This window comes from Euleptes europaea, chromosome 6, assembly GCF_029931775.1.
Source record: "Euleptes europaea isolate rEulEur1 chromosome 6, rEulEur1.hap1, whole genome shotgun sequence".
Lineage (NCBI taxonomy): Eukaryota > Metazoa > Chordata > Lepidosauria > Squamata > Sphaerodactylidae > Euleptes > Euleptes europaea.
In genome coordinates this window covers 83,734,464-83,749,139 of record NC_079317.1, presented here as the reverse complement: position 1 = coordinate 83,749,139, position 14,676 = coordinate 83,734,464, and the positions used below count along the sequence as shown (strand labels likewise).

Genomic DNA, 14,676 nt, shown 5'->3' with positions numbered 1-14,676 from the left:
AGTTTCTTCTTTCAAATCAGTTCAAAAATTACACAGTTGCTGACTGTGCACAGATTCAAAACTGCTGATCTTCTCTCTCAGATCAGAGTCTAAGCTTGTGTAAGCTTCCCCCCCACGCAGGCTGGTGTGATGTTCCTAACTGGCCTTGCTTACATATTACTCAGTTTTCATTGCTAATGGCCAAACTATATCATAGTAATACTTGGAATAGTAGGATTGTATGGCTTCTCATATTTTTTTAATAGCTGCACAAGCAAAACAGAAGTGAATGTAGTTTACCTGTGGCTGACTTGATATCAGGAAGTATGATTTTTTCTGGAATTGATAAATTTTGGAATACTGTGTCCAGACCAGTTTATTCCCAAAACAAATGCGTTGGTGAAATGTGTTAACTAGTTTTCCTATTTTGATTTGAAATCCCCCCCATCATTTCTTTATGGTATAAACACACTGTTCACATAGAGTACTTTTAAAATGAACCATGCCAGCTGCATTTTGTACACAAAATACAGTGATGTGTTCTAAAGCTGGTGGTGTCAGTTTGGCCTCTTGAATTCACATTCCTTACCAACTTTGTACTAGGGCACTCGTTATCAGCATGTGGTCAAACAAGTTTATTCATACAAATGAGGTCCTACTGTCTTGTGTGCATCCCCACTATTCTCTTCTTGCCTTGGGGCAAAATGATAGTTGCATGATAGCTAGCTAACTCTTTCGCTTTTCCCAAGAGTCTGAAGGCTGGCGTGGAAGAGGCTCAGGGGGACCCTGTACTTTTGGTTAGAAATCAAGGCTTTTGTATCTTGCACTGATCCAGCGACAAAACCAATTTTATGGTCCAATTTCCCTTTCTTCAAGTTTCTCTTTGGTTTTGTTTACTATCATTTTGCAGCTAACAAACTTTCTTAGGAAAGGTGATTTCTTCTAGCCCTGCATCTTGAGTTATTTATTTTTTTATTTTAATAAAATATTTATATCCTGCTTTTCTTTGTGGCCCAACACAGCTTAAAAGTCTTAATCAACCAATGGAATTTAAAACCAATAAAATAAACCCCATGTATCCCCCCCAGAAGTCTGCAGTTTATACCCCATTACCAAGCCCTTGTGACTAAAATGGCCCTGCAGCGCCCCCTCAAGATTTCTAATGATGGTGGTTCCCTTACCACCTCAGGGAGCCTAAGTGGGACTTGTGATGAACATAAGGCAGTTTGTTTTTGTCTATATTACTCATTCGTTAAATCATTCCACGCATGCAGTAATATACTTTTTGTTAAGAAAATAAGAAGAGCCCTGCTGGGTCAGACCTGTGGTCCATCCAGTCCAGCAGCCTGCCTCACCAGGGCCAACCAGTTCCTCCATAGAGGCCAAGGCCTTCCCCTGATGTTTCCTTTTTTCTCCATCCTGAATCTACTGCTCATTGACTTCAATGGTTGTCCCACAGATTTAGCATTGTGTGAGAGGCAGGGGAAAGTTCCTTTTGCACTCTCTCTACCCTGTGCAAAATTGTTTTTCCATTAGTGGTCTCTTCTAAACTGAAAAGTCCCATACTCTTCAGCCTTTCCTCATAAGAAGAGTGCTCCTACCCTCTCCCTCATCATCTTGGTTGTCCTCTTCTGAACTTTTGCCAGCTCTGCTGTTTGTTTTGAAATATGGTGACCAGAACTGCACACAGTGTTCCAAATGATGTAGCACCATAGATCTATTGTGTGTGGGAATAATAATATTGGGTGTTTTATTCTCCATCCCTTTCCTAATAACCCCCAGCGTAGAGGTTGCCTTTTCCATTGATGCAGCACACTAGGTTGACGTTTTCATTGAGCTATCCACTATGACCCCAAGTTCTCTTTCCTTCTCAGTTCAGACCCTACTTTAAATTGTGTTGCTTTTTTTTTGTTCCTGTACAACACCCTTACACTTACCTACGTTGAACTTTATTTGCCATATTGTCAAGTACTAGCCCCGTTTGTGGAGATCTTACTGGAATTATTCACCTTTGGCCTTGGTTTTTACAATCCTGAATAATTTTGCGTGATCCCAAAGGTAATCACTGCACTGCTTGTTCCCGCTCCTCATTCTAAATCATTTATGAACAACTTAAATAGCACCAGCCCCAATACCGATTCTTGTGGGACCCCAGCACCAACTTCTCTCTATTGTGGGAACAGAAAAGGCACTGGTTCTGGTTGATGCCAGCTAAACATTCAACACTACTGAAAAGATCCATATTAAGGAATTTTTGAGTCATATTTGTTTTTATTGTTTGAAATGGGTTTGCTTTAAGTTATTAGAAATACTATATTATGGAATTAACATATACAAAGAAATCCATCTCAACATTTTGGTTCTCTGTCATAGTATATATAAACAAGTTCAGAAGTTGTGCACTTTATACTGGCTATATGGTTTTTAACTAGAAATTATTTTGCTACTATTTTATTATAAAATATAATCATTTGAGTTCTCATGCTGTTTTGACTGAACTTCTCAGGATTAACTGTATTCTATTTTCATGACCCAAAGAAAGGGGTCTTTTCAGACATTTTGGATTTAAAAGGATTTTCCCCTTCTTCAAGCTTGTCAGAAACAAGTTTTCGACAGCAGCCCATTAGTGTACACCCAACATGTTAGGTAAATAAACCTGTCACTAGCTCAATTACTATAGTGAAAGCCCCTTATGTATCTCTGATGCCTGTTCAACCTAAGAGACGTTTTGATTTTGAACATGTGATAAAGTATACTGACATCAGCGGTCCTCGGTAGCTCCATAACTTGTTTCTGGAGCAGTGGTCAGGATACTGTACCCTAAACATTTATACTTCCTGCTTGAGTGCTTTTTGTGTGATCACTTAGAACAAAGAAACATGCCTTTTAATGGCAAAATATTTTAAAAATTTGAAAGCATTAATTTGCTTTCTGTGATTTGATGAAACTTGAGCTCAATATTTAAAGGAGTGCCTCTTATAAGCCATTCCACTCCGATATGAAATGATTGATTTCTGTAGTTATGTTAGAAGCAGTAACAGTAGCTACTTCAGAGGCATAGACTGTTCTATCTATGGACAACCATTAAAAAGCTAGTATTGGTGGGGGGTGGGAAAAAAGAGAAGACCTTTTTCTAGCTGGATTATTTTGAGGCTGTAGTCGAACTGCTATCATTTAATGTGAAAAGGATTTGTTTGATGTTTTAATATTTCCTACCTTTGAAGCAAAAAGGCAAAAGCATACATGCTGGCTCTCTGATGCTCATTAGGCTAATTCTTTTTTTTCTGATTTAAAGTTTATTTCAAAAGCAAATATGAAGCTTAGCTCCTTATTTAAAAAGGAACTTGAATATGTATGTATTTTTATGACAAAATATTTGAAAGTATATATAGCATGTAAAATCAGTACTATACAATGAGGAATGTTCCATAAAACACAAGTAAAAATGTCTTCAGAAATACATTGCCTTGATTTCTTTTGTATACTTATAATGGACAGCTGTTCTCATTGAAATCCACATCAGAGTTTGAAACACTTTTAAACAAGAGCTGGCAACGTAAACACAATGCCAGTGACGTTGGTATGATCTTAGGTTCCAGAAGAAAATCTAGCTCAGATGATTGCCATGAAGTTTAGGTAGAATAACAGAAAATTCTGTGTACAGAAACAGTCATGAGTATTAGAGCAGGAAGAATTAAGTTCATATTCCCTCTCAAGTAATTAAACCGTGCATTTCCCAAGCAACAAGATACATGGAAAGGGTCTCAGCACAGACAGGAAGTATCCTAAACATGAATTACCTGGTTATTTGGGCACATCACAGATCCAGGTAATCCCATTCAATTTGTGGGTAGTTTTGGTTATACAGCTGTTTAACGGAATTATAGTCTAAGCCTTGCTTGCTAAGCACCAATGCTCAGATCTAGAGAGCACTGGTTCTATTAAAATAAGCGGAACAGTCTTCTGTATAGGCAATTGAAGCTCCTGTAGCCACAACTGAATCTTGGTTCTTGATATAAGAAACAACAAGGATGGATAGAACCCCATGTTTTTATTGCACAATGGTCATAACAATATACATTGGAAGGCTTGTAGCTATTAACAGTCTATAAAAGTTTTGAAATATTCTCATTAGTGCTAGAATAAAGACTTCTTGAATGCAAATTTCTTCTGCTCTAAATAGCAGCAATGCAACAGTCACTGAAGATTTTTTTTCAGAAGTCAGTTCAAAAACCCAAAATCATTATCGAATTAATCAGTTTTCCTTTTCCAATACTGTAACACTGCCGATTTACACAATTAGATGGTGCTTTTAACCATTCACGAGTTTCCACTGGCGGTACACACATATCCTAAAGCTGCAGCAGCTTTGCAGTTGTCTCATGGGTCAGCAACCCATGAGCAAACACCTTACATGTTAAACTCCATTTTGTCTCACATGCTCAGAAGTGTTTCTTCTCTCTTGTAGCCTCAAAGGGACCCATCTTTAATGCTAAGGAGGCACGGCTGCAACATATCGTGGCAGGGAGGGGAGACTTGACACAAATGTTGGAGTGACTCCCTAAATAATTTGCAAGGCTGAGCTACAGGACATACTTTACAAGGCACACATTACGCTACTTACACCACTGGGTGAATTTATTAGATTTAAAAAGCTATACACAATATAAAGTTTACAAACATATTCACTTTACAAATATTTACAAGCTTTCATGTTACTGCTATACAACTGCTTGCACATGGGTGTATACACACATACACACGCATGTGCCATAATTTAAAAATTCTCACTTCTCCACATCAATCCAGCAGGCATTCAGGATTTCTAACATAAACACTTGTCATTAAAAAACAAACACAGTTTGCAAATTTAATCACCTGTATTACTTTCTTATAAAAATGTAGTAGTTAGCCCCTTTAACTGGATCCAAAACCATCCTTAAATGGAAAAGAAAAACCAATAATGGTTTATTTTGCTTAAAATGCAAAGTGCTCTACCCAATAATACTAATCCCCAAGACACATCATCAGGGGAAATACAATAAAGTTTCATGTCCTCTCTAATGTCTACTTTGAAGTCAAATTGCAGCAAGTGAATTATTTCAGTGTAGCATGAGTTCTCATGGTGTTTGTCAGTAACAAACTGCTGTCTAAAACTTCACCTTGGCAAGCCAAATCATACGAGGAAGAAGAGAATTATTTCTGCCATATTTTAACTCAGTACCACTTGAATTCAATAAGCTCCACAAAAATGGTTCTGAAATGCACAGGCTTGATGCAATCCGCCAGACTTTCATGAGAATGGAAATCCGTAGATATTAGGCAGTCATAAATATCACAGCGACCACCTCTAGAAATAATTATCACTAGATTCCTCTCCCACAAAACAAGATTTCAAGCCAGTTTTTCCCACCACGGTGCAGACAGACTTTTAAAAGTACAAACTCAATTAACATAGGAAACTTTGTACACCGACGGGCCCAAGAACAAATGATAGGGAATTCTGTAAGACACTAAGGGCACTTTCACACAGCCCAAATAATGCACTTTCAATCTACTTTCACTGCACCTTAATGATCGTTTGCAAGTGGATTTTGCCAGCTCACACAGTAAAATCCACCTTCAACGTGCATTGAAAGTGGATTGAAAGTACATTATTTGGGCTGTGAAAAAATGCCCTATAGCAAAACAAGTGGGGGCCCCACAACACTCGGGAGGGATCCCATCCTCCCACCCGCTTGCTCGCTGATCCCCGTGTAGCTCCCTGTCACTGCTGCAGCCACTTCTGGACCCCCGCGATGCTCTTGGAGTCTGACACTGCTGTGGCTGGGCCCCACTGTCCTTGCGGCGTCTGCAACTGCTTTGGTGCAGGATGGTACAGCTTCTGGGGGTCTCCCACTGCAGCCAAACCCATTGGGGCTCCTGGCGTCTGCCACCGCGGCTAGACACGACGCGGCTCCCCAAGTCTGCTGGCATGGCTGGGCCTCATGCACCTCACAGAGCCTGCAGCTGCTGAGCCTGGCGCAGCTCCTGGACTCCACCGCTGGTGAGGCCGCGCCCAGCATGACTCCTGGACTCTGCCTGCAGCTGGAGATGAACCCAGAAGCTCCTGGCTTCTTTCTCCCTCCCCATCCTTAGAGGCTGGTGAGGAAAGGCAACAGTGTTGGCATTAGTTCCTCCTCCTCTGCCAGCCGCACTTCCGCCAGCAGCTCCTCCAGAGGCTACTGAGGAGAGGCGGCAGTTCTGCGCAGGCACTAACAGCTTTGTTTCCTGGGGGGGGGGGAGAGGGAGAGATTTGAAAAATCCATACATTTTCCATATGTTTTAATCCTTCTGCAAACCTGGGGGTCTCCCAAGTTTGGAGAAAAATCTTCTTTATGTCAATGTGGGCCTGATCTCTGGATTTAAATAGCCACAGAACTGCCCACATTTGAGAAATATATAGATATTCCTATTACAGGAAAGCATACTGTAGAAACAAATCAAGCACCATCGATTTGCTTTAAATATCTGTCTTCTTAGTTACACTGCAGCTAAAAGAAGCCAGACTCATATAATATCACAGGATAGTTTTACCCAGATATTATGCTGTTTAATTGGAAACAAAGCTTTTGGGTTTTCTGTGATCAATAATATATAGAATGTATAATGCTGATCATGGAGGTGGACTTTAAAGGAGACTTTTTACTGTTATTAAGACCTGCCTAGAAGATTGTTTCTTCTTGAAAAAAAGTGAACAGCTAATCATTAGAACAGCCTTTTTTTTTTTACAAGAACACAGCAACAAATCATGATTTACGCAACATGTAAACGCTAGAAGTGGTGACAATTTACCACTAGGGGGCAATAGATGAGACTGAAAATTCAAACTGGAATTCTAGTCATTCTTATTCATGCAAGCAGAACCACATGTTCTTGCATATAGAAGAATTAAGGAAAAAGGATTGCTTCTTAGTGTGGCGGTTAGACAACAGGCCCTCAAATAATTATCCAGGTTAGTTTTACATTTTCTATAACGACAGGCAATTTCATTGCAAGCCGTCACAGAAGAGCAATGGTCAAAATAAAATAACCAGATATTACAGCGTCTCATAAAATATAAGTAAATTCTTAATGTATCCTCTGCAACAGACATAAATTAACATAAAATTTATGAAGGCATGTAAACTGGCTCATACACTAGTGTTCACTTTTAAAGAACATGAATTTAGCTTATTTAAACCCAATACCATGACCAAACAAAGAGGAACAATGAAAGTGAAATCTTAAAGACATTTTGTGATTATGGAATATTGCTAGGGTCATGGCCTGTGAGGTTGGCCTGCCTCGTCTGCCATGTTGAGTATGTAGGTAGCCATATCTTCTTCTGTAGGTGCATCTGATACCACCCAGGAATCATTTGCTGCTGTCACCTGCAGACGACATATCGGACAATTTCTGTGATGGCCGCTCCTGTATAAGGAAGCCAGAAAAGGAGGGGGGTGTCAAGATTGTACTGAAGACGCTCAAAACCACCTTCTTTCAAGATACAATATAAGACTAATGGAAGCTTGGGTGAGTGGCTGGAACAGATGAACTACTGCAACTGCATTATCTTTAAGGCAAATCATAATGCCTTGCATGTCCTTAATATATTGCTTATAAGCGATTTATTAAAAAGACACCAAGGAAGAAGAATTCAGTACTGCCAGATAAGAACGCCCTCTTATCTTATAACTGCAAACCTTTTCATTACTCAACTTAAATCTACCCTCCTGCAAACTAAAACTATGGCTTATCCTGCATTCAGAGAATAGGGTGAATAAGAGTCCACACATTCCTGAAGAACCACCTTTCTTCCTTCAGCCTTTTTGTCTTATTTCTAGACTTCTAATCACAACTGTAGCACTATGGATCTTTCCCAGGGTAACATCCTTCTTATACTATGGTTCTACCAACTGAACACAATGCCTCTGGTATGAGGTCTTCAGCAGTACTGAATATACTGGTATTTATTGCCTGAGACATTATCTTTAGAAGATAATACAATACAGTGCTTTACTACCATGGCACACTCATGAATCACATTCATCTTGCAAATCACAACACCCAAATTCTAACAGAACAGAGTTCCATTACTGTTTTTGCCCCCCAAAGGGCCAGAGATTGCCAGAATTCCATTCTGTTTTCAAGTGGAATTGGCAATATCGTTTATCTTTATAATCCTACCAGACAAGCAGTTGGGCTGCACTCATTTAAATAACAGGCATAACAAGATTCTAAAGTTTAATTTCCAGAAACCAGCATATGTACAATGTTTGCCCAGCCGACCATTTGCTAATGCTTAGCTTGTAATATGCTTAGCTTGTCATGCAGTTGGGCTGCAGTCATTTAAAACAGGCATAACAAGATTCTAAACTTTAATTTCCAGAAACCAGCACATGTAAAATGTTTGCTCAGATTACTATTTGCTAATGATTAGCTTGTAAAAAAAAACAAAAACCAAATCATTTGGTTATAGATCAAATCAAGCCTGAACTGACCCAAGAAGCTAAAATGACTAAACTGAGGCTAACGTATTTTGGTCACATTGTGAGAAGACAAGTCACCGGAAAAGACAGTCATGCTAAGAAAAGTTGAGGGCAGCAGGAAAAGAGGAAGACCCAAGAAGAGATGGATTGACTCAATAAAGGAAGACACAGCCTTCAATTTGCAAGATCTGAGCAAGGCTGTCAAAGATAGGACGTTTTGGAGGATATTGATTTATAGGGTTGCCATGAGCCGGAAGCAACTTGACGGCACTTAACACACACAGCTTGTAATATGAACAAGTCAAACTTGCTTTGGACTACAGACCAGAAAAACAAATAATTCTGTCCCTTGATACAGTTTTGCTAAGCAAAGACATAACCCCCAGGTAGGAGTAATGCACAAGCCACCATTAGTTATAGATAAAACTTATTCATCACATTTTCTAGTAATTTCTTGATTCAGTGCATCTTAGCGAGACTGTCATTTTTAAGGTTTTGCAGCAGCTTTACATTAAATTTTAAAAAAGCAAGACCCCCCCTTTGGAATGTTGTATTATCTATCTAAAGACTTATTTATACCTACACAGGGGCGGAGTGATGCTGCCATAACATGAACTACGTTTTCAGACAGTATTAAATGGAAAATTTATTTCCTCCCATTTAGTTACACAGACCCTTTATTATCACCAGGAACAGGCTAGGTATGCATCATGATAGTGCTCCCTTTCATTGTAACGGAGACAGACCTGAAGTTAAGAAAAGTACCTACTATTTAATCCTTTTTTAAACTATAAAAAGTAGTGTTTTTTATTTTATTTCTGTTTCCCTTTTCTTTTCAATTTTTTGTTTTCAATTTCTTTTTATTTTAATATAGATAAGTGAAGCAGTACATACTTAGATTATGAGTAAGGTTAAACAATAAGTAAAAAATATTTTATGAATGTTTGTAATAATATTAGGATTAAATTTTGATACTAAGGAGATTACAAATAAATGAAAAGATTGAGGGAGGGTAGGGGAAGTCTTTAGATTCTACTTTTAAGTATATAAATATGTAGTTTCAACAATTGTTTATTAGAATTTACATTTTGATGCTTACATTGATAGTTGAATGTTGTTTAAGTTTTATAAAAATAAAAATATTATTAAAAAAAAAGAGACAGACCAGTCCAAGTAAGGAAATACCCACCAACAGAACCACCTTTCCCCCCAAAATTGAGTTTGCCTGCGGCCCTTACAAAATCACTCCATAGCCCACATACCTGCCACAATCAGTATCTTCCCAATGGCATGGCCAGGATGTGTTTTCTTTTAATTTCAGTGGAAGGTAGAACCATTTTATTTCCACCAGTTCCTTTATTATAGGGAATTGGGCCAAACACGTCAAAGGATCATTTCACAACATAAAGCAGTCACGCGGCCTGTCTCAGGCACTTTACCATTTATCAATGCATTTCTGGCAAAAGCTGTGAGCACACGGCAAGATCAGATCAGCGCGTCCATCCATGCAGATGCAACATTCTTCCTCATCAGTCAGCTGTTTCACCCTACAATGCAGAGAGCACAATTATTCACAATCATGGCAGATCAGAACTCAGACAGAATAACATTTAAGCATCTTTCAACAGTGCCCACCTATAACACAATAGTTTATAGATGCCAGGTGTTGACTTCAGTCTTGTTCCCCCCCCCCTTTATTTGCAAAACAGGATGTCACGTACGAGTTAGTTCATGTTTTTTTCCCCAAATCTTCTAAATCAGCGTCACTTAAAGGCCTTCCAAGAGAATGTTCAGATGCCAAAATATAATTGGTAATGAGTGGAACAAAGCCACTAAAAACAGAGCTGTAACTGTTTCTCCAACTGGTTTAAATTCATTTAGATTTTTACAACCTATATGATTGAATGAGCATGACTGAAAACTTCCACATTTGATCAAACTTTAATTTGTTGTGATACCTGAATAAAGATCTGAAGACCTGGCGGGGGGCGGGGAGGGGGAAGAAAACTGTCACCCCCGCACCAGACTTTTTAACATTTCCAAAACAAATACTAGAAATTTGGGGGCACACTGAATAAACTCCTATGAAATATTCTCTCTTTTGGAATGAATGAAATGCTTCAGACAAGGTTTTACTCACTCTCAAAATGTGCAATATGAAAATATCAACACAGGAATCTACAGCATTAGAGAATGAGAATTCTGTAGACAAATACAGCATTTTCAAGGACTATTTAAATGTGACTAATTTATCCACAGTTAGTATGCTATGATGCATATGATCGTACACTACTAAAGAGTTTGATGTTTTCAGTGTTATATGGTCTGTGCTTTCCAGAATATGTAAGTGAACCTAAGATTCAGGAAGGCGTATCACACAGCACCAAACAGAACACTTGTTTAGCTTGGGGGAGGGTCAGTTTCCAGCAACAGATGTTTTTATAGAATCAGAGTTGGAAAGGGCCATCATTAGTTTACAAATTCCCTACACGATTTCCAACAAGATATATGCACATATGCCTTCACAGTCAAGGGAACAGGTGGAAGAACAGGTCATATCTAGAGGAAAAGTCACTGTGACCAAAGAAAAGTTTTGAAAAGGAAAGCCCACCATTTTAAACGGCTGGTAAATTTTGCAGTCAAGAATACTGTGGAACACCAAAGCTCTGTTTATACAGATTACATTTCAATATACAAAGCCGAGGCACACAGGAAAGGATTTTTTGTTCAAGTTCCAACAGAAACTTCCCTCTCATTGTACTGAAATACCTTCCCATCCAAATGCTGGCCTGACAAGATGAAACAGATGACAGATCCTCTGCAGCTCCTTCTGAGTCAGTGTTCTGAGAAAGAACACCCGCCGCTTGACTTGTGATATCTTTATAAAGCTGAATGAACTGATACAGATTCATGATTCTTGACGCTTCAACAATGCCACTTGTCTTGTTTATCTAAATATACAAAAAGCTGTCTTAGCAATTTTTAAATAGTTTCATCTGTTCCCGATATTAATTATATAAATACACACAAAGAAGACATGAACCAACGGTTCTAAAAGATTAAGATGCACAAAGTAACCATGAGGGATTTCCCACAGCATCATGGTTTAGAATAACCTTATAATTCAATCAGTCATCTTTTTAGTTTCCCTTTGGATAACTTTCTAGTTTTTTCACAGAATTTGCACTTTTTTTCTTAGCTAGGATGACAGCTCATTCTTGAGCCTTGCAGCAGCCGGGGATGCTTGGCCGTGGCACTGCCGCAGTGCCTCCAAAGTGGTTTCCCAGCCACTGCAAGGTTAAAAAAGGCCTTTTAAAAAACAAAACAAAAATGAGGGGGAAAGCCCCATTGAATACAGTGATGTGGCACCAAAAAAACCTGGCGCAGCAACTCTGTTGCTGGAAGGGGCATTCCCGGGCTGGAGGGACTTAGGAAGCTGACTAGTCAGCTCCACCCTTGGGAACGCCCCCCCCCCCCGCCGCATTTTTCTTCTGGGATTTAGGTCCCAGAGAGGCTGCGGCATCAGAGGAGCACTGTGCAGCTCCATGGCGCCCAGGCACCGATGGAACTGCCCCCGCCGCCAGTGTTAGTGCCTGTTATTCCATGATAAGACTGCACTTACACTGGCGGCGGGGTTACACCGCCTCCACTACACTTTCAGCCCAATCCTCAGGAATGGGCTGTGAGGCACAATATCTCAAATTTTAGGTTAATTTTGTCAAGTAATACAAAGTCTTACCAGCAGTTTTAAATTAATGATTTTAACCAGTGGCTTTTCATGCATTTTATTTGTAAGCTGCCTTGAGTTTCTATAAGGTAGAAAAGCAGCTAATAAATGTTTAAAATAAGTAAAAGTAAAAGGCTTTGATAAACTTACCTTAGTACACACTATTCGAACAGCCACCTTCCAGAGTGCTGACGAGTCAGAGCCTGGCTGCACCTCAAATAACAAATGCTTGTCCTGACCAGAACCCAACTTGGCAGTCCTGAAATAACGTAATATTCATTTAACAGAGTGTAGTAGACATTCCAAGCACAAATCCGTTTCATTTACAACTGGGGACAATAATTCATTTTCCTTTTCTTAGGATACTCAAGATATCATTTGTGTGCTGGAACCTACATCCTTTCTGGCATATTATGTTGAGCTTTTCAGGGTGTAATAAAATGAATATACATTTCAAGAAGAATTTCTTAGTTTGGATTCCTAGAATAAACATGACTTGTGTCACCCACATCTTAACCTTGTTGGTTAAGGGACAATGTTTAATTGTCAATATTATAGTAAAAAATATGAAAATTAAGCTTTCAACATGAATCAAGGATGTATTTCTATCAATATCTATTTCTTTTCCTCTCAGTTGCCCTAGCTTTATTCTTACAATTTTTCCTCAAAACAAACACTGGAAAACTATATCCATTATCTCGAACAGGGTAATTTCTGAACATTTATTTTGAAGTGATTACAATGAATGTAGGATAAAGTGATTTTCTGCTATATTTTTATGCTCCATTCATACCCGATGCAATTACCCCTCAAGCTACCCCTCTAAATGTCCTTGTCGATCAACGCTGCTATGCTAAGCACAGTTTCCACAGAGTAAGCTCCATGAGCTCAGTTACTTTTCAGCAAACATTCTTAGGGCAGTGCTGTAAATTTCCTCCTATTTGCACTTACTATCTTAATTGCCATTTTCAAGAAATGCGACTCCTTACTTTGTGTACATATTGCAGCATTAAGGACCTGTGGGTTTTATGTAATTGCGTGAGAAGGAAATTATCCCCATTACATATGCCACTAGCTGGGTTCTAAAAGTGTTACAAACATTTAACAAATATCTAGTAAAGTTGGCTGTTGCCTTTGAAACCTTAGGTCAAGAGTGGGGAACCTTTTTTCCGCCAAGGGCCATTTGGATATTTGTAACATTATTCGCGGGCCATTCGCCACTTCCGCCCCCAGCCCTCTTGTAGTACAGAGGGAATACATTTCTCCATGGCCCGGGTGGGAAAAAGTTAACACAGTTTCTTGGGCGGTCCTAGCAGCTCCATAGCTAACAACTCTTCTGCAAGGGGGGAAAAGGTTCCTTTTCTTGCCAAAACAAACTCACATCTGCCTTGAATAGAGGCTATTCCTGTCTGCGGGAGGGGGCGGATCGCCAGTCTTAAATCCTTCTGAGCTAGAGATCTGCCAGGACCCATGAAGGGCCAGACCAAATGACTTCGCGGGCCTTATACGGCCCCCGGGCCTGACGTTACCCACCCCTGCCTTAGGTCTTGGTGTTTTTGCTGTACCATACTAACACCGTTTCAGATGGTAGCCATGCTGATCTGCTGTAGAAAAGCTGAGAAAGGGAGCTTGGACAAGCAAAGCTCTGATGAAGGGCACTTGGACTCTTGAAAGCTTATCCCCAAATATCTTGTTGCTACTGGATTTGAATCATACTAACACAGATAACCTAATGGAATTTTACAAACATGAACATTTCAAAATTTTATAAATATGCACATATTCTAGGTGAATATTAATGGCTGGAATATACTTTGGGTGTGTGGAGTGAATGAGTGATGGGTTTTGTATCAAACATAGGGTTTAATATCAAGCATAGATGTTACAGTGCTTCTATAATAGAGTGCTTGATCTTTCAACAAGGAGGTACACAGGTTAAACATTCAACAGAAGTATTCAGCATCAATTCCCTGAACCTGGCAATCTGCTAGGCATATGCTGTATTAAACATTGGCACTTTATGTAAAAAAGAAACAGTGAAATCTTACACATCATTAAGTTCAGCAACTCTGCCCAAAAACTCTTCATATGTCAGGAAGCCACTTTCTCGAACCAGAGATACATGCTTGACTACTTTTTCGGGTAACTTATTAATAACTGTGTGTGTCTGGCTTGAGAGTTGCTGGCCCATGATAAAATTCTTCAGCTCAATGTTCAGGAAGAAAGGCAGCTTCACTCAGTTGGGAAGTTTCTAATAAATACATTTAAAAATCACCATATTAGTATAAACGGAGTAGTCAGATTACTTATCTCCCGTACCTTTTAAAATTGCTAGCTAGCTACACACACAAAAAGCAGCCGGGCAAATTACGTTAATATCCTGAGAAAATATGTTTTGTTTAACATACCCACAAAACCTTTATCTCCATTGTATGCACAAAAACTGTAACATACAACATC

At 39.2% G+C, this 14,676-nt stretch overlaps 1 protein-coding gene across 1 annotated transcript; it reads right to left on the bottom strand.

Annotated features, from left to right (window-relative positions):
- Positions 1 to 7,238: 7,238 nt before the first annotated feature.
- RNF141 (ring finger protein 141) lies at positions 7,239 to 14,467 on the bottom strand. The gene is made up of 5 exons (XM_056851565.1): positions 14,265 to 14,467; positions 12,367 to 12,475; positions 11,259 to 11,440; positions 9,929 to 10,036; positions 7,239 to 7,431 (listed from the first exon to the last, which is right to left on the bottom strand). The coding sequence occupies exons 1-5, from the start codon at positions 14,405 to 14,407 to the stop codon at positions 7,281 to 7,283; spliced, it is 693 nt and encodes a 230-aa protein (XP_056707543.1). The 5' UTR covers positions 14,408 to 14,467; the 3' UTR covers positions 7,239 to 7,280.
- Positions 14,468 to 14,676: the final 209 nt, after the last annotated feature.